This window comes from Pogona vitticeps, chromosome 5 (genome assembly GCF_051106095.1).
Source record: "Pogona vitticeps strain Pit_001003342236 chromosome 5, PviZW2.1, whole genome shotgun sequence".
Classification (NCBI taxonomy): domain Eukaryota; kingdom Metazoa; phylum Chordata; class Lepidosauria; order Squamata; family Agamidae; genus Pogona; species Pogona vitticeps.
In genome coordinates, this window is record NC_135787.1 from 45,992,831 (window position 1) to 46,017,539 (window position 24,709).

General features: G+C 44.8%; 1 protein-coding gene and 1 long non-coding RNA gene across 2 annotated transcripts; one reads left to right on the forward strand and one right to left on the reverse strand.

The window, feature by feature from the left end:
- Positions 1–1,999: 1,999 nt before the first annotated feature.
- Positions 2,000–10,143, reverse strand: SFRP2 (secreted frizzled related protein 2). Its single transcript, XM_020781432.3, has 3 exons — positions 9,360–10,143; positions 6,756–6,836; positions 2,000–3,709 (listed from the first exon to the last, which is right to left on the reverse strand). Exons 1-3 carry the CDS (start codon positions 9,856–9,858, stop codon positions 3,405–3,407), a joined length of 885 nt encoding a protein of 294 aa, XP_020637091.2. The 5' UTR covers positions 9,859–10,143; the 3' UTR covers positions 2,000–3,404.
- Positions 3,850–8,493, forward strand: LOC144589644 (uncharacterized). Its single transcript, XR_013545890.1, has 2 exons — positions 3,850–3,925; positions 6,405–8,493. It is a non-coding gene; the product is annotated as an uncharacterized LOC144589644 (long non-coding RNA).
- Positions 10,144–24,709: the final 14,566 nt, after the last annotated feature.

Genomic DNA, 24,709 nt, shown 5'->3' on the forward strand with positions numbered 1-24,709 from the left:
GGGGAATTTCGCTGGACAATGTTTGGTCCCTGCTTCGCAAACCAATTTTCGCTAGACAACGATTTTGACAAGTCCCTCTGCGCTCGCAAAACGGGTGTTTTCGGGACCTAAGCTTCGCAAGACAGCTATTTAAACAGCTGATCGGCGGTTCACAAAGCGGCTTTCCTATGGCTGATCTTCGCTAGACAACGATGATTCTTCCCCATTGGAACGCATCAAACAGTTTCAGTGCATTCCAGTGGGGAAATGCTTTTCGCTAGACAATGATTTCGCTAAACAGCGATTTCAGTGGAACGGATTATTGTCTAGTGAGGCACCACTGTACTGAAGGAGCTCTCTGTTTAAAATTAAATTTCCATTCCTTTGTTTGGGGGGGGGGAAATGTGAAAGACAATTGAAATGAAAGTACCTTGTTCCAGTAAAACTATACATACTATTTCACTGTATGGGGAAGTATGCAGTGGTGGCCAGCTGGTGGTACAGAAAGATCCAGGTGAATCAAGAGAGGGCATTCTCTCTTTCTCACTTAAAAAAAAAACCCAACCTAATCTGAACAGCAAAAAAACACCATCAGGAGTCAACTTTTTAGATAGTTGGGAGGGTGGCATTCCATGGTGTGCCCCAGCAGAACATTGGATTTTATCCATAGTTTTCATCAGAGTGTGAAGTTACTCCCATTTTATTGGAATAGATGTGCACAGAAATGGTTGATGGGAATAAATTTATCCAAGCTGAGTAGCTCAGATGAAGATGTGCAGGGCAAGGGATCTGCTTCTTGGTATCAACTGTTTTCTTCTTGTAAGAGGTCTGAATCTACATTCTGCTCCTAGAAGCTGACAGCCCCTGGATGTGGACCATGCTTTTCAGTGCACAGGTAGGATTGTGACATAGGACTTCTGTCTTTGTACTTCATTCTTGATGTCTCAAGTGATCAACTGTGTTGGAAAATAACCTAGAACTTCCATATTCACACCATATGTCAGAGATACAACTTTTGCCAATGTGCTATACTGACACCAGTCATACATTCTCTGGAAGTACAGTGGTGCCTCACATAGCGACGATAATCGGTTCCAGAAAATTGTTGCTATCCAGATTCGTCGCTATGCAGGGCAAAAAACTGCATAGGAACACATTTAACACGTTTAATGCATTCCTATGGGCTGTAAACTCACCGCTATGCAGAAATCCTCCATGCGGCCACCATTTTCACTGTTCGGTAAGCGAGTAAAGGGCGCGAAAACACTGCGGCGGCCATTTTTTTCAGCGGCCATTTTGGAACCGCCAATCAGCTGTTCCCAAAACATTGATATGCAAAAATCGGTAAGCGAAACACCAATCATCGCAAAGCGATTTTTAGCCATTGAGAACATCGCAATGCGATCGCTTTTGCGATCACAAAAAACGCATCACTATGCAGATTCGTCATTAACCGAGGCGCTCGCAATGTGGGGCACCACTGTAATCTGTTGTTTTCTTGAAGCTGGTTGAAACTAGTTGAAAGCTCTAGATGTTCACCTCTGAATAATGGTTGACATTTAACATTTAACAATGAGGAAGTTTTCAGAGGAGGATTTAATGGCAGAAAGGCAGGTTACAATGAACTGAATGAAGTAGAAGCAGTACAATTTCACTCTTATTTCTGGTTCTTTTAAAATGACTTTTTATTGGAATCAGCTCTCATTGTAGTAAGATAATTATGTAAACTCTCATTTATGTCATTACTCTATTATCCTCCTTGACATTTCTATGAATCATGCATGGTACATCCAAATTGGGCAGGATAAAGATTATATCTAAAGATAAATTTAGCCAATGACAAATATATTTAAAGTTGCTTTTAAAGCCGCCTTAGGTCAGTGTCAGTGGCATAAACAGAGGCTGTGGGTAAAATTGTTAGAAAAGGCTAAATACTATGGAGATAAGAGCATTTTCTATAAAATGTATTGCTTCCTTACAGACATCTTTGGTCCCAAAAAAAAACCCAAAGACAAAAAAATAAACTGTGATGTAAAGTTTATGTACAACAATATAAGGTTTATCTGGAATATTTACAGGTTTTGTTAAAGCAATATTTTACAACTTTTTCAGAATAACCACTACTTAAATTACAGTAAGGCTAATGAAAGATTTTAATTTGCAAGGCAGAAGTATCACAATAGCACAAACCCTTCCAGAAATAAGTTTTCAGTCAATGCAAAATTATTATTGGCAACTTTGTATAAAATACTATGTGCAATTGGTTAATATATATTTATTGATGTAGTTTCTGGCAATGGTAATTTCTTCATATGAATAAAAAGAAGACAACATGCTTTATGCTAGGTCAAATTTGGGCCAATATTGAACACCGACACCTCCTACCCACAGACTACTGCAGCCTTGTAGCACAATTCTATGCACGTCCACAGAAGCAAGTCCCATTAAGTGCAATGCATTTACTCCCAAATAAGTCTGTGCAGGTCCACTGAAATGGAAGGGCCTAATCATGTCTAGCACTGTTATTAAAGTAGGACCACCTGTATCCACGGGGATCGGTTTCAATCCCCCCCATTCTGAAAAACATGGATTATGAAGAACACTCTTTGAATAGCAAATACTGTAAACAACATGATCTCTGGCTCTCTCTAGTGGCCAGTTCTGGTAACTTCATCTTTAGAAATACATTTCTAGGGTTTTTCTTTTAATATTTTTAATATTTTCAAACCATGGATAAGTGAATCAGTGGATACTGGTCTCTTGGATAAGGGGGTCCTCCTGTACTTGATTACAATCAGGGAGTTCAGGTGGCCATCTTTAGATTTCTAACAGACTGTACGAATAATATTTATAAATAGAAATTATTTCTTTTGAATAACACCCCAAGGTGTTTGGAATTCACCTTGGGATTCATATTTGGGATTCACAATTTTCAGAACATAGGTTAAAAGCCCACAAACATGGCATAGCACCCCCCGTATCATGGTGGCTTTCTTTTCACATCAAAAGCAAACCTGACAAAGTGGGCCAGAAGCTCCACCAACGGATGCACAAGGCAATAAAGAAACGTTAGTACTATAAGACTTAGTGAATGATAGTTCAGCAAGGAAAACCAAAATGAACTATTATTTCTTTCAAAAAGACCAAAGTCACACTTTGTTCCAATGCAAATAACTAGCTCTAAGCAAGGTACTTCGATATGGTCACAAAACATACTCATGATTTGTGTAATTATAACTTTACTGTATGTACAAGAATTGCAAACGTCTCCCTCGTCTCCTTCTCCACCCTGCTCTTTTTGTAGAAGAAACAAGCGGCCCTGCCTCTCCCATGCCGACTGCGCTTTTAAGGCTAAAGCAGGAAGGTGCAAGAGGTTTGGCAGAGCTTGAGGCCTTCAACTAGGCCTGCTGGAAAGCGGCAAGGAACTAGCACTGCAGCTTGCGGATGCTGCGTGAGAACCTCTTGAACGCCCGCTGGCCCTTCTGCCATCGCTTGACGGAGGTGATCACCAGCTCCCCAGCCAGCTTCTGTCCCATCACTAAATAGGGTGCATTGATATCATTCATCTCATCACAGGTACACTGCAGGCCACCTTTGAGCCAAAGCACGGTCTTCTTCAGATCCCTTTCGGTCACCCCATTGAGCTTGTAGATAGTTTTGCTCTTTGTTTCTGGAGTGATCTTGGTGTCCCCATTGATGTAGGCAATCTCCTTCACTTTTATCTTCAGGGCTAAGAAGAATAAGGGGGTGGTGGAGGAGGGGCACATTGACAGAACAAGAGAGAAAGAGAGAAGTTTTTCCCATTAGTCCACATAAAGAGAACCTGGGGAGGGAAGACTTCTATTGCTAATTAAACTGTCAGGAGCTGACAGAATAGGCAGCAGGTGGCTCCTTTTCTAAAGCCACGAAGGGCATGCAAGTCATTTCAGTTTGAATCAACCTTTCGGTAGGTTTCTTTTCTGAAGGAAAAAAAAACTGGAGGGAATCTTTTTCTAAGTGGACTCCTTCTCCAGCGTTTCTGCCACTGGCAAACACAGAAAGGGCCCGTTTTGGACATTAATTATGCATTAGAGTGTAAACTTCACATGATATATTTCTTGCCAAAGTTGCAACAGGGAAGGGGAAGGGTCTACTTTTCCTAAGAAATACATTCTCAGCTGCTGCTGAAAATGTCAGCTATAACGTTTGAGGTTAGAAGGATTCTTTGGTGAACCTTGTAAGGATTCAACAGTGCTCACATATTTTATATGAAAGAATGGGTAAACAAAAATGAAAATTAGTATAACAGCTGCATCTGATCTGGTACACTAACTGGAAAGGAGGAGAGAAAAAGCACACAAGTCTTGTTAAGGAAGCCAGCCCTGAATTTTTTTTTCTCTAATATCTCATGCTGGATGTGCTGAAGGAAAATTATGACTAGTTAAGCGAGTTTAGTGTATAATGTGAGAATTGCTTTTTCACGTTCTATATTGAGGAGGGTTTCCCATCACATGTTCACTTGTGACCCAGAAATTATTGTGTTTTGCAACAAAACTCCAGTGTCTCACCACTGTAAAGTAATCCTCAATCTCCCTCCTCAGAAGCAGATGGTCAAGAGTTCCTAAAATGTGGGGTTTTTTAAACAGACATGTCTTTAAGGATTTTTTTTTTTTTTTGCTTTGCGTTTGGAATGTGAAGGCTTTGCCATGACTTTTGTGGATTTTGTTGTGGATTAATGTAACATCCATAAATCACTCTGCATCTCAGAACACAAGCCTGAAGGGAATATACCATAGCCCCTCCCTCCTCCGGTATCTTCTTAGTTGTCTCCCCACCAGAAGATGTCAGGAGAAATCCCTGTCTTACTTGGTTCTCAGCAGGATGGGTGCTCAGTGCTCCCCCCTCCTCCATCAAGAAAAGATGAGAACAGGGAAGGATAAAACCGAATGCTCTCAGAGTCACAGCAGGACAGGAGGCCCCTTTCATCATCCTTCCCCATGCAAGAGGGACAGAAAGGAACAGAATGGAGCTAAGGTCTTCAACACAGCCTTGGGCTTTACTTTGTATACATCTCCCTTCATCCATTTATAAGCATTGACATGGCACATGATCAGCAGTAAAAAAAATATAAAGTGTAAGTCATAACAAAATTCAGCGTTTCATTTTGATTTGGACACTTCTAGTGGAGAATTCCATTGAATCCGTAATGAATCAGTTTTCTAAATTATAAGAGTTCACTTTAGGTCCTTGCATAAGTTTAATGTCTTACTGTAGAAATGCATTTATTGTTTATTTTTTTAAAACATAAGGTTTTATTATAGTATACCTACAAATTATAATTATTATATATAAAATATAATTAATTCTTGGATTCCATCACCTTTGAAAATGACCAAGATCTGGAAATCAGTGAATGACAATGACAATGAATCTATAGTATGCAGGCAGAAGATGGTGACAACTCAACCAGTCTTTATTGACTGCCATGGGACTGGGTAAAGGATATATACGAAGGATCAAATTGGACAATATAGATAGCATGCTATTAGAACCATGTTAGTGATCCCACAAAGATTTGTGCCTAAACAATCAGACAGATTGCAAACAGAGCCCAATGACTAAACAAAGCAAACTGATTTGCAAGGTACTAGAACTTGCAATGACAATCAGATGCCTTTCAGCACTTTTAGAATTCCAACTTCTATCAACATGCTATCTGTACTGTACAGTTTCGGCCGTGGACTGAGCAGAATAGTGATGTCTGTTCAAGGATCATTGGGTGGGTTTGGGCTGCTCTGTTTAAAAGATTCCTGATGCCACCTTTTTGCATTTATTATTTATTTAAAATATTTTTGCCCCACCTTTCTCCTTCAAAAAGACCCAAGGCAGCTTGCATCACTACAAGACAGTATTTGATGCTAAAAAAACAAGGAGTATACATAGGTGGCTTACATCGTTAAAAGACAATATTTAAAGCTAGAATCAATAAGTACACAAATGGTTTGGTGTGGTTTGTTTCCTAGCCAAACTGCTGATCTGGTGCCCTACCTCCTCCATCAGGAGCCCACTCAGAGGAAGTGTCCGAAGGAGGAGGGGGTCGCTGTTGCTGAGTCGGGGGTCTGCTGGAAAGAGTGAGGCACCAAACTGCAAATCAGCTATTTGGCCAGGAAATGAAATGCGCTGAACTGTCAAACCAGTGGTTCATGTCCATCTCTAATACAAATACTAAAAAAGATCAAATAAATACCACTCTAAGATATGGTAAACAAAAGCAATACCAAAACCACATTCAAAGCAGCAAGGCACAACAATCTATTTTGAAATCTTATTCAAGTCTTTCCACAGGTCTTTCCGCATATGTGGACAGAGGCTACTCACTCCTATGCGAAAAGAATCCAGGGTACTTGCTGCTGTGAGTAACATGTACCTACCATTCCATTTTTCAGACCACTAAGGATGCCAGAAATGGAGGAATGGTGCACTCTGTGTCCTATCAGTCATAATGGCAGGTACTTTGCTAATTATAGATAGAACATGGTTCAAGAGTTCACCACGACTTCAACATTTACAGCTGTGTTGGACTAAGAAGCATTCTGCATCCTACCCATGGTAAGACTGTGTGAATTTTGATTCAGTCCTTGACCCAAAAAGTTTAAGTCATGTGATTTGAGGAATGGAAATAAAACAAAAAACACCTCCCTGTCAGCTACAGGTCTTTTGTGCGAAATGCATTATCACTGCAATTGAAAAGACTACCAAACTTGCATTTTGAATTGCAGCCTGTTGCTTACACTTACCAAAGTCATTTTTGCAAAGGTTCTCCACAATTTCATTATCATCCTCATTCTTGCTTTTGCAGGCGTCGCAGACTTTGGGTGCTGGAAGAGACGCATTTTAAAAGAGAACCTTCAGTCGGGATGTTCAAAAGAGAACAGCAGGTGGCGTTAGGAAACAAAGAATATGGCTGCTTTTCTTCCATGCTTAAAATCCCCAACCCCTACACTCTTATTCTTGAGCCAGCCTGATGTCATTTAACTTTACCCTCAGTGCCTTCATAAAATCTACAGTGCAATGATGTAGTGCATTTAGAGTCAAGAGATGGTCAATGTATTGCATTAATACAAAGAAAAGAAATAACATTAAGGAAATAAAAGAGTCATGCTATATATCATAACAAATCCAGTCAGAATTCTCAATGGGATATTGAAAAAGCAGATGTCTCCGAATTCTCTAAGGGGGATTAGAGCCCTGCCCTGCCAGCCCCCCCCCCGCTCTCCCAGGAGGAACAGAGAAGGGGGAGTGGTGGAAAAGAGACTGACAATACAATACACAAAATTTCCCTGACAAGTTTGGTTCAGGAAATCTCTCCTCCCCTCCTCCCCTCATTTCTTTATTTAAAACCTGGGGGAGGTCATCTCCTCCTCAACCCCTCTGACCTAATTAAAACTTCTTTTCCCAACTATTAAACTAATATTAATTGAAAACAGTTTATTTTCTTTAAAAAGTCACAAATCTGGCATTCCTTACATTTTTTTGTTTACCTATGCAGTTATTTGGTTTTCAATAGCATGCTTCTTCCTTGCTCCCCACACTGTCCGTCCTTATCTGCAGGAGAAACACCTCCTCCCAACATTTCTGTAGCTCTTACTCAAATCTCTTTAAAAAACAAAATAAAGCAATGCCTTCACAATGGTTGAAACAAAGCTAACCAGTTTATACAAAAAAGGTAAGACCTCTAGAAGTGAGCATTCCCATTCTAGCACTAGAGCAGCTGGAAGCAAGATCTCCACAGTTGGAATATTAGCTGAATTCCAACTTGTAAGAGTTCAGCAACTACTGTAACTTCCAGAGCAATCCTACCTACGCATGCCTCTTCAAAATTAAATCCCATAACATTCAGCGCTGGTTGTGTGCATGTTTTGTGCCCACTTTGATGCAAGTTCCACTGAGTGAGTAGCTCTTACTTTCAAATACCGTTGTCTGTCAGGATCCACTTAGGTTCCTCAGAGCTAACCCTTATACTTGGATTACTAGGATATTCATGGGACGTCCTCTGAATAAGCATGCTTAGGAGTCCTAAGGGCACACACTAAAAGCGTAACAGAAACTCATTCAACGGAGAGAGAATTCCAAGGCCTTTACAGTTAATCTCAATAGGGTATATAGCCTTTGCAGAAATGTACTGAGTACATTCGGGGACTGCACTGTAAATCTCAGTTTGAGTTCTTTTTTTTTTTAAGCAACACTCAGGATTCCACAAATCTTTTCAAAATACATGGAAACTATATCAGCGCTCTTTGAAACGTAAACCCGGGGGGTGAAAAAGAGAGCCACTCTGTCATTCTTTGGTGGTGCTGTGCTGTTCTGAAGACCTGAGCCACATCATTAGGGTCTTCAGCAAGAAAAAAGACCCAACAATACCTACTGAGTGCTGATGTTCTGTAGGAATTTCTTTCTTACTGTGTTCTGTCTGGCTCCAGTTATCCAAACTAAACAAATCCAATGGCAGCGCTGGTTGTGGGGAAGCACCTTACCCCTCCTCCCCTCATTTTGGGGTGAGCTGCCCCAATCTTTGTGGGGGTTTGCCACTTTTAGCTTTTCCTTTAGAAGTCAAGGTGGCCAGGCAATTCAGCCCTAAGCATGCTGACACTACGCGTTCAAATGCAGTGGGAGGCTATGTGACCTTGTTCATGTTTTAAGCGGAAATGCGTGCAACTGAACACACTATGATTTGTGCTTGAATAACTGGGCAGAAGGTCTGGATGCAGCTCCTAGGCACATTTACTTTGGAGTAATCGGGCCAAAATCAATAGGGCTTATTTCCCATTAAGTTTCTCTAATGGCTTCCAGGGCGCTCCTGTGCCTGTTCTTATTCATTAGGAAGTCCCCCTGTGTTCTGTGGGGTTCACTCCCCCAAAGTGGTATTTTCATGGGGAAAGAATACCAAAAAACATTTTGCGATCGATCACCTTCCAGTGAAATGTTGCTGAGGGCAGCGAGGGGCAGCTGCAGCTTTCATGCCCGTTACAAGACCCACAGAACACCAGGGGCCAGCCTATGATCTGCATGCAGGTCATCTGAGATTAAAAGAGGAGATTCCTTGCAGGCAGTACCTCTGATTGTCACAGCAGGTTTTCGTAATTCCCCCCCCCCCTCCGTTGCCAAAAAGTTCGCCTTGTCTCGAGATTGGCCGCTGGGAGGTAAGCTCTGCCCCGCTTTGGGAAGTTTGATTGCTTAATCGGGAATCCTTACTCTCTGTTGGGAGTCCCTGATCTGGGGCGTTCACGGGTGTCCAGCTGATCACGAGGGGGCTACCTGGAAGGCCAGGTTGGCGCGCAGCGTGGGATCGGTGCCCGGGCATAGGAGGGCAGCGCGAAGCCCCGGCGCCGGGGCTCTCTTACCTTCTCGGGGGGTCGGGAGGATGTGGTCGCTGCTGGCCGGCGGGATGCAGAGGTCGTTGTCCTGGGGGAAGCGGCTACAGTCCAGCATGTCGGGCCAGGGGAAGCCGAAGGCGGACATGACCGGGGCGCAGCTGTCCTTCACCTGCTCGCAGAGCGAGTGGCACGGCTGGATGGTCTCGTCCAGGTCGTCGATGCAGACGGGCGCGAAGAGGGAGCAGAGGAACTTGCGCGTGTCCGGGTGGCACTGCTTCTGCACCAGCGGGATCCAGGCGCCCGCCTGCTCCAGCACCTCCTGCATCGTCTCGTGACCCAACAAGTTGGGGAGCCTCATGTTGGGGTACTCGATCCCCCGGCACAGGAGCAAGGAGGCGGGGATGGGCTTGCAGTTGGAGCGCTTGTACGAGAACTCGGGCTGCCCGAAAAGGAAGAGCCCGCGGGCCGAGCCGATGCAAGGCGCGGCGAGGAAGAGCAGGCACACGAAAAGGCGGCGCGGGTGCATCTCGCGGAGCCGCCCCCCCCCCCGGGAGCGCGGCGCCCCAGGCGGCAGGAAGGGCACGCGCCGGCAAAGGGTCCCCGCTTCGGGGCTCTCTGGCGGGAGGGCGCGCGCGCCGAACGAGGGAAGGAGGGGGGGCGGCGGCGAGGAGGCGGCCAAAGAGCGGGCGAGAAAAGGAGCGAGCCCGAGAGCCTGACCCTCCCGCGGGCTACATGCAGCTCCCGAGACGCGCGCGCCCCCTGCCCGGTCCCGCTCCGCCAGCCCAGCCGCGCTGCCCGCTCCGCTATGCGGACCCGAGCGCTCCGTCCACTTTTTTTATGCAAATCGCCAAGGGGAGGAGGGTGGCGCGGGGCGAAGGGGCGGGGCCGCCGGACAAGAGGCCGAGCAGGATTGGTCATTCCTGCCGAGAAGGGGCGGGCGCTGTCCTCAGGGTCTTCTTTCCGCCCCTCTCGTAGTTTCTCTCTTTTTTTTCGGCAGGAATGCTGGCCGTCGAATTACCTCGGGAGCGCGTCGCTTTTGGGGAAAGGGCGGCGGCTGTTCCGCGGGTTGGCTTAAGGGCCCGGGTGCGGCACCTTCGGCCAAGCCCAGGATGGGTGTCCTCTCCGCCCCCCCCACCCCCCGGCGCGCTTGCCCCCCCCCGTTGTTCTGCTTAAGCAGATCCGGAGAAGTGCGCGAAGGAAGCAGGGGTTGGGAAAGTTGCGATTTGGGACTACACCTCCCAGAATCCCCCACAGCCAGAGTTCTGGAAGTTGTAGTTACCGAATAGTAACTTTCTGACAGAGCGCAAACGGTGTGTGTAATAGCTCTCTAATTTTCGGATGGCGCGGCAAACAGAACTGGGTCCGGGGTGGCCCAAGACATTTTGCTGCCTGAGGCAAGCCAGCACATACCCGTACCTGCTCCAGAGCCCAGAGTGGATGTGTCGTATCCTAGGCCAGTTACGTTGGCATCTGAGGCAGAAATGCCTCAACTCCCCTCTCCCGGTAGAAATAGAGTTTTACTCAATTAAATGACTGAACATTTACTGTCCTTTCATACACAACTAAACTCTATTACCTGGTACATCTGAGGCAATCTCCTCACTCCGCCTAATAATAGGGCTGGCCCTCAGTGAGCCATGGTGACTGGAGGATGTGTTGTGGTCGGAAAAAAATATAACTTTTCCAAGCAGTACTTGAAACCACCAATGACTTGTCCACTTCTGTGTGTGATGCAGTGAAACAACTCTTCACTCAGCTATTGCTGAAGGACTGCCTCCATTTGTATAAATCTTTCTTATCCCTATAAACACTTGTGGAAACTTTGTTGCCATATAACCCGCTGGTAGAGCTGTTCAGATGGTAGGCATTATTCTTAGAGAATGTGTGGCTCCCTCCCTGCCTTTTTAAAAGCAGGCTGTCTAATGTCCTAATGTGCTTTTAAATAAATTGATATCAGTTTTGTCATATAAATTCAAATTTACTTCTTTTTGTAGTTGTTTCAGTTGTATTTCAAATTAACTTTCTCCCCCCTTCTAAATCTTTTAATTTTTTTACTTTTCTTCTCTTTCCTTCATTCATTTATATCAATTTTTTCACTTTCTTTCTTTCTAGTTTTTAGTATTAACTATACTAATTATATTAATAATAGATAGCAACAGCAATAATAATACTAAAATGATTAATAATTCTGGATTTTAATTGTTTGTTTACTTATAATTACAGGGGAGAGGGGGTGGAGAAGGGGGCTTCAGTGTTATCAAATATTGAAAGGAAATACGAAAATTTGATAAAAAGAACAGAGGCGAGGTTCTCGTTGAGGTTCTGTCAGAGGACGTTGGCACCCCCCCCCACACCATGTGCCCTCCCTAGTAGTTATAGCAGGGGAATATGGTGGGGTGGGAAAAAAGATAAATGTTCAGTGGGGTAAAGCATTGTATATTCAGGTTATGTTTGTGACAAACCCAGACCTACTGGGATATGTCACACAGTTACACTAAGCTGCCACCAACCATTCCCTATAAGAAGTCACACAGACCAGGGATGGATTTTCAAACAATAAAAAGAATAAGGTTTATTTAAATACACACAGGGAAAAATAAAACGATCAGGTGAATAACATAAAGTAACGTGGCTTATTCTCACTCATACAAGCATACAGTTTGGTTCACACAGAACCCTTAACTTGAAGCACAGACCCTGAACCTATCAGTTCTGGCTAACCAACAGACACCTGAACCTATCAGGTTGGTACTCTGACACACAGAAGTACCCTGTTTGACACACAGACTCCCACAACAGCTTCTTCTTCCCAGCTGCTGCTTCGTCACATCCCAGTGTCTCTCAGCATCATCATCTCACCACACAGGCATCACATATTTATACAGTACAGCCCCTCCTCCTGATGTCCCGCCTTCCACTCCCCATAGGATGGAACTTTCCCTCCAAACCCATGACAGACAGGTAACATCAGTGCTGTATGTAACACCTCCCCTCTTTATAAGTTGTTTTGTAGGGGGAAAGCTAACGTGCTTTTCACCAAAAAAACAACCTGAATAAAATACACAACAACAGTTATACATACCATATAATACTTACTTATACTTACATTCTAAGTTAACTATAGCAAATAGGCATTTAAACATTTACCATATACATTACATCAATTTACCTTTATTCATACAAACCAATTCAAAAAAACACAGGTACATTTTACTTTTTGTCATCATTATATACACATAGTCCATGTTCTTTCGCCGTCTTCATTCTTCAGGTCTTCTTGATAAGGCGTCAGCAACACAGTTCACTGACCCTCTGACCACCTTCACTTCAAAGTCATAGTCCTGTAGATTTAAAGCCCACCTCATAAGTTTGCTATTGTGGGTTTTCATTGTCTTTAACCATTGCAATGGTGAATGGTCAGTACACAGAATAAAATGTCTTCCCCAGATGTAAGGCTTGGCCTTCTGGATCGCGTAGACTATGGCCAAACACTCCTTCTCCACGGTTGCCAAATGTCTCTCACCTTTTTGAAGTTTCCTACTCAGGTAGGACACTGGATGCTGGTCACCATTCTCATCCTCCTGGCACAGAACTGCTCCTACCCCGCTGTTAGACGCATCGGTGTAGATGATGAACTCCCGGTCGAAGTCTGGAGCACGCAGGACAGGATAGTTGATTAACGCCTCCTTCAACCTCTGGAACGCCGCCTCACAGTCGCTGGTCCACGGGATGCGGTCATCAGCCTTCTTCCTCGTCAGATCGGTCAGCGGAGCCGCAATCTCGCTAAACCTCGGGATGAACTTTCTGTAGTAGCCCACCAACCCAAGAAATGACTTGACTTTTTTCTTGGTGTTGGGTCTAGGCCAATCACGAACAGCTTCTATTTTGGCCTCCAGGGGTTTTATCATTCCTCCCCCTACCATGTGACCCAAGTATTTTATTTCTGGGCTACCCAGCTGACACTTGCTGGCCTTTACTGTTAGCCCTGCTGCACTTAACCTCTGCAGCACTAACTCCAGGTGTATCAGGTGATCTTCCCAGGTATTACTGAAGATCCCTATGTCGTCAATGTAGGCCACTGTAAAGTCACTGAGCCCTGCCAAGGTCTGGTCCATCAGCCTTTGGAATGTGGCTGGTGCATTTCTGAGACCAAAGCTCAGGACTCGAAACTCATAGAGACCAAAAGGGCTGCAAAAGGCAGTCTTTTCTTGATCCCTAGGATCAATTCTTAATTGCCAATATCCCTTTACCAGGTCCAATGATGAGATGAACCGACAACCCCCTATGGTTTCAATCAGGTTGTCTAGCCTGGGCATTGGGTAGGCATCAGGAGTGGTTACACGGTTTAATTTCCTGTAATCGACACAAAACCTAATGCTCCCATCAGGCTTGTCTACAAGGACTATCGGAGAGGACCAAGGACTAGAAGAGGGGACGATTATGTTCTCCCTAAGCATCTCGTCCAGCTCCTTCCGCACCTTGTCCCTATAGGGTCCCGTTACTCGGTATGGGGATACTGCCTGCGGGGGTGCATCCCCTGTGTGGATCCGATGCATCACTCCCTTCACTATCCCCGGCTTGTTGGAAAACACCTGTTGATATTTACTAAGCAGCATTTTTAGTTCTTGCTGCTGGTCTTGGGTGAGTGCAGGACTGATCTTTACCTCCTCTGGGTTGTATTTTACTTCCCCTCTACCCTCCCAGAAGGGTAATTCAGCTTCCTCACTCTCAGCTGCTTTTATCGCGAATAAAACCCTCTGTTCCCCTCTGTAGTAGGGTTTTAGGGCATTCACATGAACCACCCTCCTTGCCTGGTTCTCCTCCTGCTCTATAAGGTAGTTCAGGTCTGACATCTTGGAAATGACCCTATATGGTCCTGCCCATTTGAGCTGCAGTTTATTCTCTCTGCAGGGCCTAAGCCAAAGCACTTCCTCCCCTGGGTCAAAGTGCCTCTCTCTAGCTTTGTGGTCATACCATGTTTTCTGTCTGACCTTCTGAGCTTGCAGGTTTTCTGCTGCCAGCTCTAGATTTCTCCTTAGGTCATTCATCAAGGTGTCTATGTATGTCACAACGTCTTGTGGGTCATCCTGGGTGATCTGCTCCCAATCTTGCTTGATCAAATCAAGGGGCCCTTTCACCCCTAAGTGTGCAGCAAACATGTCAGAGTGACCCCTTTGTAAGATCATGGGGCGATACTTTTCAGGTACCACCAGCTGACTTCTGATCCTATCTCCCCCTTTTGAGATATTCCTCAGGGTCTCTCTATATAAAATCCCCTTTTTCTCCAGAAATCTCATTGGGGTTTCAGGTGTTAGCTGGGCGTCAGTCACCTGTTCAAAACACTTTTGGAGAGTGGCGTCTGCCTTTTGCTCCTGTCCAAATCTGCTGTCTGTGGTTAAGGTTTCCACCACAGCTTCTGAACTCCCCTCTGCTTCCGTCTCTGGCTCACCATTACCCCCCTGAACTGTCCCTGTGGTGGCTTGTGAGCGTGTAATCACTAGCACCCGTTTCACATGTTCAGCCAGGTCATTTCCCACGAGCACGGCTGCTGGCAGAGTCGATGAAATTGCTAGCCGCCAAACTCCCCTCCAGCCTTGAAAGTTGACAGGTACCTCTGCTACTGGCAGAGAGATTACCTGCCCCTCAATCCCTGCCACCTTCATGCTCTCATTTGGGATTATAAACTCCCTAGGAATAATATCTGGATGGCACAGGGTTACCTGGGAACAAGTGTCCCGCAGCCCCCTATACTGACGGTCAAGTATTCCTACGTCCACCCCGGCTGTCTCAAACAATTGAGAATCTGTTTTCACCAGCAAGCAGCGCTTTACCTCCACAAGAGGACCATTTTCCTCAGCCTGATCAGCAGAGGTAGCTGTTCCAGACTGAGTAGCCATGGCAACAGGCTCCCTCAGTGACACTGAGCCTTGCTCTTTCTGGACACAGAACACAGCTTTTGGCTTGGTCCCACTAGCATTCTGAGGCACCATTCCTTTTAGCTGCTTTAATTTCTCACATTCTGAGATTAGATGACCCTTTCCCTGACAGAAATAGCATTTTCTGGTGTATTTTGATTCTCTCTCATCTTGTTTTGATTTTCCCTCCAAAATCTGAGGTCTTGGTTTCATGTCTGAGGGCTTCCCTTCACCATGGGCCCCTCCCCCTTGCTGGCTTTTCCCTGGTCCCTGAGAGTACTTGCTGTAGGTTTCTTTGGGTTTACCTACAGATTTCCCCTCACCCAAGGGCTTTCTTATTTGGGAAATAAAATCTGCGATCTCTGCGGCTTCTGCCACAGACCTCGGTTTCCTTTCCCTCACCTGGAATTTCAATTCCCCTTGCAGGACTGAATAGAACTGTTCCAGTGCTATCAAGTCTTTAAGCTGCTCATAGGTCTCTGTCCCTTCCTGCGATAGCCATTTCTCAAGCAGCCTCACCAATTGGGCCCCCACTTGGGTAAAAGTCTGCTCTGGCTTCTTGGTGAGGGACCTGAATCTTTGTCTCAGCTGCTCTGCATTTATCCCATGTCTGGCAAACACCAGTTTTTTAAACTCTGCAAAATCTTTCATCAGTTCCTCAGGCATCTCGGCATAGACCTCAGCCAGGCTACCACTGATTAAAGATCGCATGATGGTCATCTTCTCAGTTTCCCTCACTGAGAAGTCCACAAACGCTCTTTCCACTAGGGAAAAGAACACCTCAGGACAATCTCCCTTGTGGTACACAGGGAATTTCTTCAGATCAGCTTTAGACAATTGGCCTCCCTCAGAATCCCTATTGTTATTATTGTTCTGGTTCATCAGTTCCAGTTTTCTTAATTCAAACACCATTCTTTCTTTTTCCAGAGCAATTTTCTCTCTCTCTCTCTCTAGTTCAAATTGCCTTTGTTTCTCCCTTTCCTCCCTTCTTTCTCTCTCTAATCTTTCCTCCATTTCCCTCACCCTCAGTTCATGCTGTTGGGCTAGGAGTATTTTTCTGAGTTCTGGGTCCTGCTCTCCTGTGCTGTCACCTTGCACTGAGCCAAATTCATCCTCAGAACCTTGGTCAATCTGGGGGTCTTTCACTTCACTCATTTCGGCCATCTGGCTTCGAGTCAAGGGCATAATCCCCCCTCAGAACAGGCTGCTTTAAAAGTCAAGCCTCAAAATAAAACGACCACTTTTTTCCTTCTTGCCTCAGAACCAGCTCTCCCTAGAGATTGCTGCTGTTCTTCAGCACTAAACTTGCAACAGTATCGAGTCAGAGCCTACCCCCCTCTGCTGGGCCTCTCAGCTGGCAAGCTAGCTCACTGTTACTACGCAGTTTTGCCTCAGCTTTTTCCCGCCAAAACTAGGCTGCCTCAGAGCACCTTAATCTAAGTCTCCCCAGTTGGCACATTCTTCCACTAGTGCACCCCCCCGTGAGGTACACCTAGAAGATTACCTACGCGCCTCAGACTGTCCCTGACTAGACCCCCCTTGCTCTGGGCACACTTGCCAAGGCTTTGCTGGACCGCTGGACAACTGGACCAGTCGTATCCCACACGCTGGACACCAATCAATGTGACAAACCCAGACCTACTGGGATATGTCACACAGTTACACTAAGCTGCCACCAACCATTCCCTATAAGAAGTCACACAGACCAGGGATGGATTTTCAAACAATAAAAAGAATAAGGTTTATTTAAATACACACAGGGAAAAATAAAACGATCAGGTGAATAACATAAAGTAACGTGGCTTATTCTCACTCATACAAGCATACAGTTTGGTTCACACAGAACCCTTAACTTGAAGCACAGACCCTGAACCTATCAGTTCTGGCTAACCAACAGACACCTGAACCTATCAGGTTGGTACTCTGACACACAGAAGTACCCTGTTTGACACACAGACTCCCACAACAGCTTCTTCTTCCCAGCTGCTGCTTCGTCACATCCCAGTGTCTCTCAGCATCATCATCTCACCACACAGGCATCACATATTTATACAGTACAGCCCCTCCTCCTGATGTCCCGCCTTCCACTCCCCATAGGATGGAACTTTCCCTCCAAACCCATGACAGACAGGTAACATCAGTGCTGTATGTAACAATGTTGAGTTTAATTTTTAGTGTATTTTTGTTTGTTTGTTGGGGGGGTTGCACACGGGGCCTGTTATGAGGGGAGACTTTGAACTGAAATGGGCAAGAGAATAAGACCATCCACTTTAAAGGTGAAAGGCCTGGGATCAATAGTGAAAAAAAAGAAGAATAGAAACATTATTGAAGAAAAATAAGGTGGACATTGCCTTTTTGCAACAGACTCATCAATCAGAAGATGGAGTCAATGAACTTAAGATGAATAATAAAGATATAATGGTTGTTGTGGGTTTTTCAGGCTCTTTGGCCGTGTTCCGAAGGTTGTTCTTCCTAACGTTTCACCAGTCTCTGTGGCCGGCATCTTCAGAGGACAGCACTCTGTGGTGTAGTTGGCTTTGGGAGTGCAGTATTTATGGCTATGAGATGGGCTTTTGTCTTTTTTTGTAGATGGGTGATTAGTGTATCTTGTTGTGAGTGTATTGTGCTAAGGAGAAGAGATTATCTGTCACTGTGGTTGATGGGTGTCATTAGCTGGTCCTTTGTGTGCAGTGATCCCCTGTCCTTGTGGCTGGGTAGAGTTCATTGACCTTTTGCATGCTGTATTTTTGAGAGCTGGGAGCCAAGTTTTGTTGAGCTTCACACTTTCCTCTTTTCTGTTGAAGTTTTGCTGGTGCTTGTGGATTTCAATGGCTTCCCTGTGCAGTCTGACGTAACGATTGCTGGTGTTGTCTAGTATTTCAGTATTTTGGAATAGAATTTCATGTCCAGTTTGTTTTAGGGCATGTTCAGCTACTGCAGATTTTTCTGGTTGTTTTAGTCTGCAGTGTCTCTCATGTTCTTTGATTCTGGTGTGGATGCTTCGTTTTGTGGTTCCAATATATACCTGGCCACAACTGCAAGGTATCCAATATACTCCTGCAGTGGTGAGGGGGTCTCTTCTGTCCTTTGCTGACCATAACATTTGTTGTATTTTTGTGGTTTTAAAGCAGAGGAGCAGTCCTGATGGGTACCACCTGCGTTCATCTCTAAGGATATTTTAAAAGGAAGTATAGGTTCTGCAGGAAGGATGGTTAATGTTGTCAGTTTTCTGTGATTGCAAATGAAAACACAGGATATAATACTTTGTAGAATTTTTGCAGGAAGAATTACTATTATGATATATATCTCTTAGTAGTGATTTTATGTAAGATCACTAAAACAGGCGTTATCACATTCATCCTGTCTGTCTTCCCAGTGGTTTGTGAGATACGTTATTATAATTTTCATTTTACAGGTATGAAGTAGCACACATTTTAAGAAAGAACCACAGCATTGCCAGATGCTTCTTCTGATCAGTAGTCATCAGCAATCTATTGGCTTTGTGATAATGAGTCACATATACTGGACCAGTTATCACCTTCCCTCAAGGGAACAAACAGGTGTTATGTGATGTTCATTTCTGCGTGGTCATGTTTTTTTGCTTCCACCTTCTGTTGTCTCACTGATATTCTCATGGGAAAAGAGATCTGTAATGTAAGTGTTTTATTCATAGTAGACTATTTCTGTTATACAGTGTTCTGAGTAATGGATAAAATATGGTCATAAAATGATATGGAAGAAATTCTGCACCAACAAATGTCAACAACTGCCTCTCAGTCATCACAGCTTTAACTGCTTAAAGATCAAGAGTCTTTACTGAGACTTAAGTGTGACTAACACAAAGGGATACATTAAAAATGTCATATTAACAGGACAAGAGCACTGGCACTAGGTCATGTTTCGTGCAACTGAAGAGTTGCCTTCTAACACTCTTGAGATAAAGGTAACTGAAAGACTGTTTCTGTGGATACGTGTCCATAACCTAAGATCCTCAACTGAGGCTTGTTTTCAGGTGCCCTCACCATCCAAGGTGTTGCAGGGGGCTGCTGAGGAAAGAGTAATCTCAGTGGTGGGCCCTGGTTGGGGAGCAATGCCTCAGAGAGATAGATTCTTGCAGTGCCTTTTTAGATGTCATTTCAGTACCAAGCATTTATATTCAACATGTTGTACCTCTGCTCATTGCTTTTTTTTGCTGCTCTCTTAAACTGTGCTATTTTTAACATTTGGTGCAGAATTGGCTTTATTGTGAAATAAATTGTAGTAAGATGCCATGGGAATTCATTAAAGACCGGAGTATCTATATCCTGATAATTAATAAAAGAATATAAGCAACAGAAACCATGAAGCTCTATTGCACTGTATTCATTCATCTTATCGCAGATGTGCTGTTTTCTAATTGCCAACCATTTTGAAGCAATTCCTTTTAAATCCCTGTATCTTGAAGCACTTGTGCCTTTGAGGATTCTTCCCAAACCTGTCGTCACTCCCTACTTTCTGTGGAATATTCATTATAGTTTATCGGATCTTGGAAAATGTGGCAACATTTCCATCCCCTGGACATGTTAACTACTTTCCTGACAGAACTGTTCTCATACCCCCTTTCTCCTGTGGATACCATGGTGGAGATGATGGGAGGAGAGAAACATGGAAGAGATGACAGAAAGGAGGTGGGTTATGGAGGGAAAGGAGGGCTTTGCCCAGGGATTCCTTCTAAAGCGAGTCACCTTCCTGCTTTCACTTTCCTTTATGGCTTGACCAGCTCCAACCTCCTCCCGCTGCACATGTTCACTCCAATAAACAACCACTGTTTCACGCTTAATTGGGAATGAAACTAATGAGCTATTTATGGACCCTGGCTGCATTTTCTCCCATGCATTTAACACACTGGACGCCACCCCGTCCTTCAGAGTTCTTCACTCGTCCAAAGAAGCTCTGGGATTCGTTTAACCCCTTTGTGACATGGCAAAGGTTTTTTTTTAAAAAAAACAACAGTTTGCCTAGACTTGCCTTTTAGAGGAATAAAAAAAGTGACTGAGTTTTTTCTTGGCTTCTTTTTCTATTCAGAGAAGCCTTTTCTCACATAATTCCCATAAAGTAGTATATCCTAGAACATGCTCAACAAAGAAATTCTCTCATGAAATTATTGGCCCACTCCAGAAGAATATATAATCAACAGTTAGGGGTATAGTTGTGAAGACCCCCCCTTCCTCCATGAGGCTCCTTTAACCTTTGATCCCATTTCCCCTTCAACCACTCATTGCCTCCAGGGGCAGTGGCTGCCTTTCTCCCATATATTGCCTCTGATGCTTAGTGTGCTGCTCTAGCTGCATGCCAAGTATCGTGCATGGGGCAATATACCAACAGATGGGGCTATCTTGCTTACCTATCCCTTGAGGTTATCACCTAAGGCAGAGGTCCCCAACCTCCGGTCCATGGCCCAGTGGTAGTCCATGGCCTGAGCTGAACCGGGCCGTGGAGACAGACTTCCCACCCCCCTGTGCACGCATTCACCCCCACACAGCTGATTTGCACATGCTGTGCACGCCCGTGTGAGCTCCACGCTGCTGTTTCCACATTTGCACAAGCGCAATGCACCCCGTGTGAATGCCACACCGCCATTTGTGCATGCGTATGAGTGAGCATGCATAAGCACCGCGCCACCATTTGTGCGCGTACATGCGCTCATTCACATTCACTCATTTGCAAATGCCCACAAGCTTGGGGGATGCTCCGCCTTCCGCAGCTGGTTCATGGGGTGAAAAAGGTTGGAGACCATTTATCCATAGGGGATTGGTTTTATGATCCAAATAGGTTTGGCTCCTGTGCGAAATCAGTGCAGGAAGCAACTGTTGTTTTTGGATGCTATTGTATGGGGACTGCTTCGTGAAACCTTCTGGAGGTCTCTTGACTGTTGGACCGGACCGTGATGGAAGTCATTCATGACCATTGTTGTTGAAGAGTACATAGCATGGTCTCTGGGTCCCTCAGCTGACCAGTTCTGGTGATGCAGATGAAAAAACATATTCTTGGATTTGATTTGGTTTTTTGACCATGCTGGATATAATGTTCATGATTATCCAGGATTTTCAGCATTTGCGAGGGGGGCTTATAACCATTCCCCTGAAGATACAGGGGTCCTGCTGTGCTTTCTGATCCAGAATCTTTACTTCTATAGTGTGTTATGCATACTAATACAAATTGCTTCCTTGCCAAAATGCTGATATCAAGTCACAGCCAGCTGAACTCACACACCTACTCACACTAGGAGAATACACTATAAGGAGCTGAAATTCCCAAAGCCTCTCAATATAATAATATAGGCATATTCAGAGTTAACACCTCTGGAGTCAAATATTAATGATGTTGTAATCCCTGTCACCACAAAAGATGATGCACGTGATTGTGGAATTCATAGAATCATAAAATAATTGAGTTGGAAGGAGTGTATAAGGCCATGGGGTCCAACCCCCTGCTCAATGTTGCAATCTAAATCAAAGCAGATCTGACACACGGTTGTCCAATTTTCTCTTGAATGCCTCCAATATGGGAGCACCCACCACCTGTCAAGGTAATTGGTTCTATTGCTGTGCTGCTCTAACAGTTAAGAGATTTTTCTTTATATTCAGCGTAAATCCAGCTTCCTGTATTTTGAGCCTATGGTTACGTGTTCTGCACTCTGGGATGACCAAGAACAGATCATGCCTCTCCTCTGCATGATTGATTTTCAAGTATTTGAAAAGTTCTACCACATCTCCCCTCTATCCCCTTTTCTCAAGGCTAAACATGTTCAGCTTCTTCAGTTTCTCCTCACAAGGCTTTGTTTCCAGTCCCCTGATCATCCTCAGGGGAGTAGAAACCATCATCCTGGACATGATACAACAGAACTCTTCAAAATGTTGAGAGAAAACGTCTTGCGTTGTGGGAGAAGAGTGAGCAGAGTGAAGTCTGAATTAGCCCCAGAATAGACCTGTAAGGGAAAAAATGGGGTGGGAGAGAAAAGAAACAGAAGAGAAAGGGAAATTATTGGGCATTCTAGAAGAGGAAAAAAAGATTCACGTCAGCTGAGTGGAGAAGAAGACTGGGTCCATGGATGGGTCCATGGGTAGATCTCCAGTGTTGAACCCTCCTGCTTTGCAGATTCTTTACCAGCTGAATTCACTATGCCACAATGATAGTTATGTTACATTTGCTACATTCATAGACACCTGAACCGCTAGGTGCTCAGAGGCAGCCGCTTGCCTCAGACAGCAGATTTTGCAGTACCAGTGTATTTTTGCAGTCTATCCAAGGCATGGATCCACATCAATTTTAATGTACGGTCATCTCCAAATTATTGCCTATCTTCATTTCCTCAGTTGTGGCACTGGCGTGAGAGTTTGGACTGTAAACTCCATTGAAGTGGCATATTTTCTCCCCACTTGTACTCTGCAGGCAGCTGTCCATGGAGTGCTCATGGTGCTGATGATGAAGATGAGGCTTGCCAGGTCTCAGAGAATGCGCTGTAGTGCCAGGAAGTGGCTATGCTTCCCTGAATCTCCAGGCCAGGCAGGAGCAGTGGTGGAAGGGAAGAAACAAATCTCGTTTATTGTTATGGGGTGGTCATAGTGTTTGAGTACCCAGCTCCAACCCTCTCCAAATGGCACTAGGCCTCACTGGCTTCCTGTGTCTGTCCAACATGACACATAATATACTTGCTTAGGAGCTCAGACAGGGAAATCACAATGCCTAGCTCACTCCCTCAAACATGCATGGAGAAATGTTATGTTCCCAATTCCTGTGACATCACAAGGCCCCATATCATCACATCACAAAGATCCACCCCAGGCATTGGGCCTCAGATATAATGAGGGGATAGGGAATATAATCCCATGAGAGCCACTGGCAAACAAGACAACACTTCAAAACCATTCTGGAAAAATACTTTTATTGGTTTTTGAAAAGAGATTGAACGGGTATCCCTTTGCTCAGCGGAGACAACCTGGCTCAGCTCCAGCAGGACGCCTGCCTTCTGGTCCCTCGCATCACTGTGGGGAAGACGACACTTCTGGCCCTGCAAGAGAAAGAGAAAAAACAACTAAGTGGCGAGCTCGTCCACATTCACACACATGCACACACCATCCAGCCCCCCGACACACACACACATTCACTCCCCCTCCAACACACACCTGGGCTTCCATCCACCGACATCCACACAGCTTCCGCCAGCTGGTTTCAGGACACTAACGTCCACCGCTTCATCCGCCCACCTCTGCCGGCCTTCGCCTTGCGGCTTCAGCCAGCATGCGTGGGCAGATTCCACCAGATTCTATCTGCCAACGTCCACCAACTTCCCTCTGGTCCATCGCCAACATCAGCCAGCTTCAAGCCATGGATCTCCACCAGGCTCGATTTCAGAGCTTGCCTTGGGCAGAAGGGCAGGGTCCCCTGCAGCAGCAGCAGCCTCTGCTCTCTCTGCCAGACTGCCCTCTGGCCACTCGCTGCCCTTCTGGTCTCTTGCCCTGCCCAACAAGCCCCTTTTATATGCCAGCAGAGGGGTGGGGCCCCTGTGAGGTCACAAAAGACCCAGGAGGATGCAATTGGGTTCCCAAGGCAGCAGCACCACCACCACCCTTGGGATTGGCTGAGTCATGAAGATGATGTCAACAATCCCTCTGATCATGTGATTCACCCACAAAAGCTTGCATTTTATATGATTTTATATATTTTTTAATTAGTGGCCTATAAATGTATCCCCTGTCACCAAACCCTCTGATTGTTAAATCTCCCCATGTTGGCCTTCTAGGCTGGTGCTCCAGAAAGTTATCTTCCAGCATTTGCAACAAAAGGAACTTTACTAAGCTCTGAGCTAGGGAAAAAAATGAAAGTAATAAATAAATAAGGATGGGCACAGTCACACAGTGCAGCATTTGACGCTTTGGGGGGGGGTTATCTCTTTTTTGCTTCTTTTTGGACATTTTTTTCTTGACCTTGCAATGAAAAAGATATTATAAGGAGCCTGTTTTTAAAAAAGTAAGTTTTTGAAACATATACCAGTATTTTAACACCATCCCTGCACTACCAAAGATGCAGCTGTGTTTCAAAGATGCCCCTGTCCTTTGGAACTCTGTCCCACTGGAAGCCAGACTTGCTCCATCTTTGCTGTCCTTTCATGTGCCTGATTTGTTCAACCAGAATGTACCCCAGCACTTCATCAATCAGGTACCCATGGCAAGTTAATCAAATCTTATGCAAGTGCCAATAAGATTTCAATTAAAATGTCTTGAAATAGAAAGTACTTCCTTTCTGTCTCCCTTTCAGCGTTGAACACATTACTGCAAAAGTACTGCAGACAGTTGGATCGACATCCGTTTCTTTCAGGCTGGGCGTACAGTAGGATCCCAGTATCTGCTGGATGGATATCCATGTTTTCACTTATCTGTGGTCTGAAATTTTGAAAACAATTGAAAGGAAAAACAAACAAAC

Coding starts and splice junctions, on each gene's coding strand:
- SFRP2 (XM_020781432.3), bottom strand. CDS start 9,858: ATGCACCCGCGCCGCCTTTTCGTGTGCCTGCTCTTCCTCGCCGCGCCT. Junction 6,837..9,359: donor CCTCCCGACCCCCCGAGAAG/GTAAGAGAGCCC, acceptor CGTCTCTTCCAG/CACCCAAAGTCTGCGACGCC. Junction 3,710..6,755: donor CCTTTGCAAAAATGACTTTG/GTAAGTGTAAGC, acceptor TATTCTTCTTAG/CCCTGAAGATAAAAGTGAAG.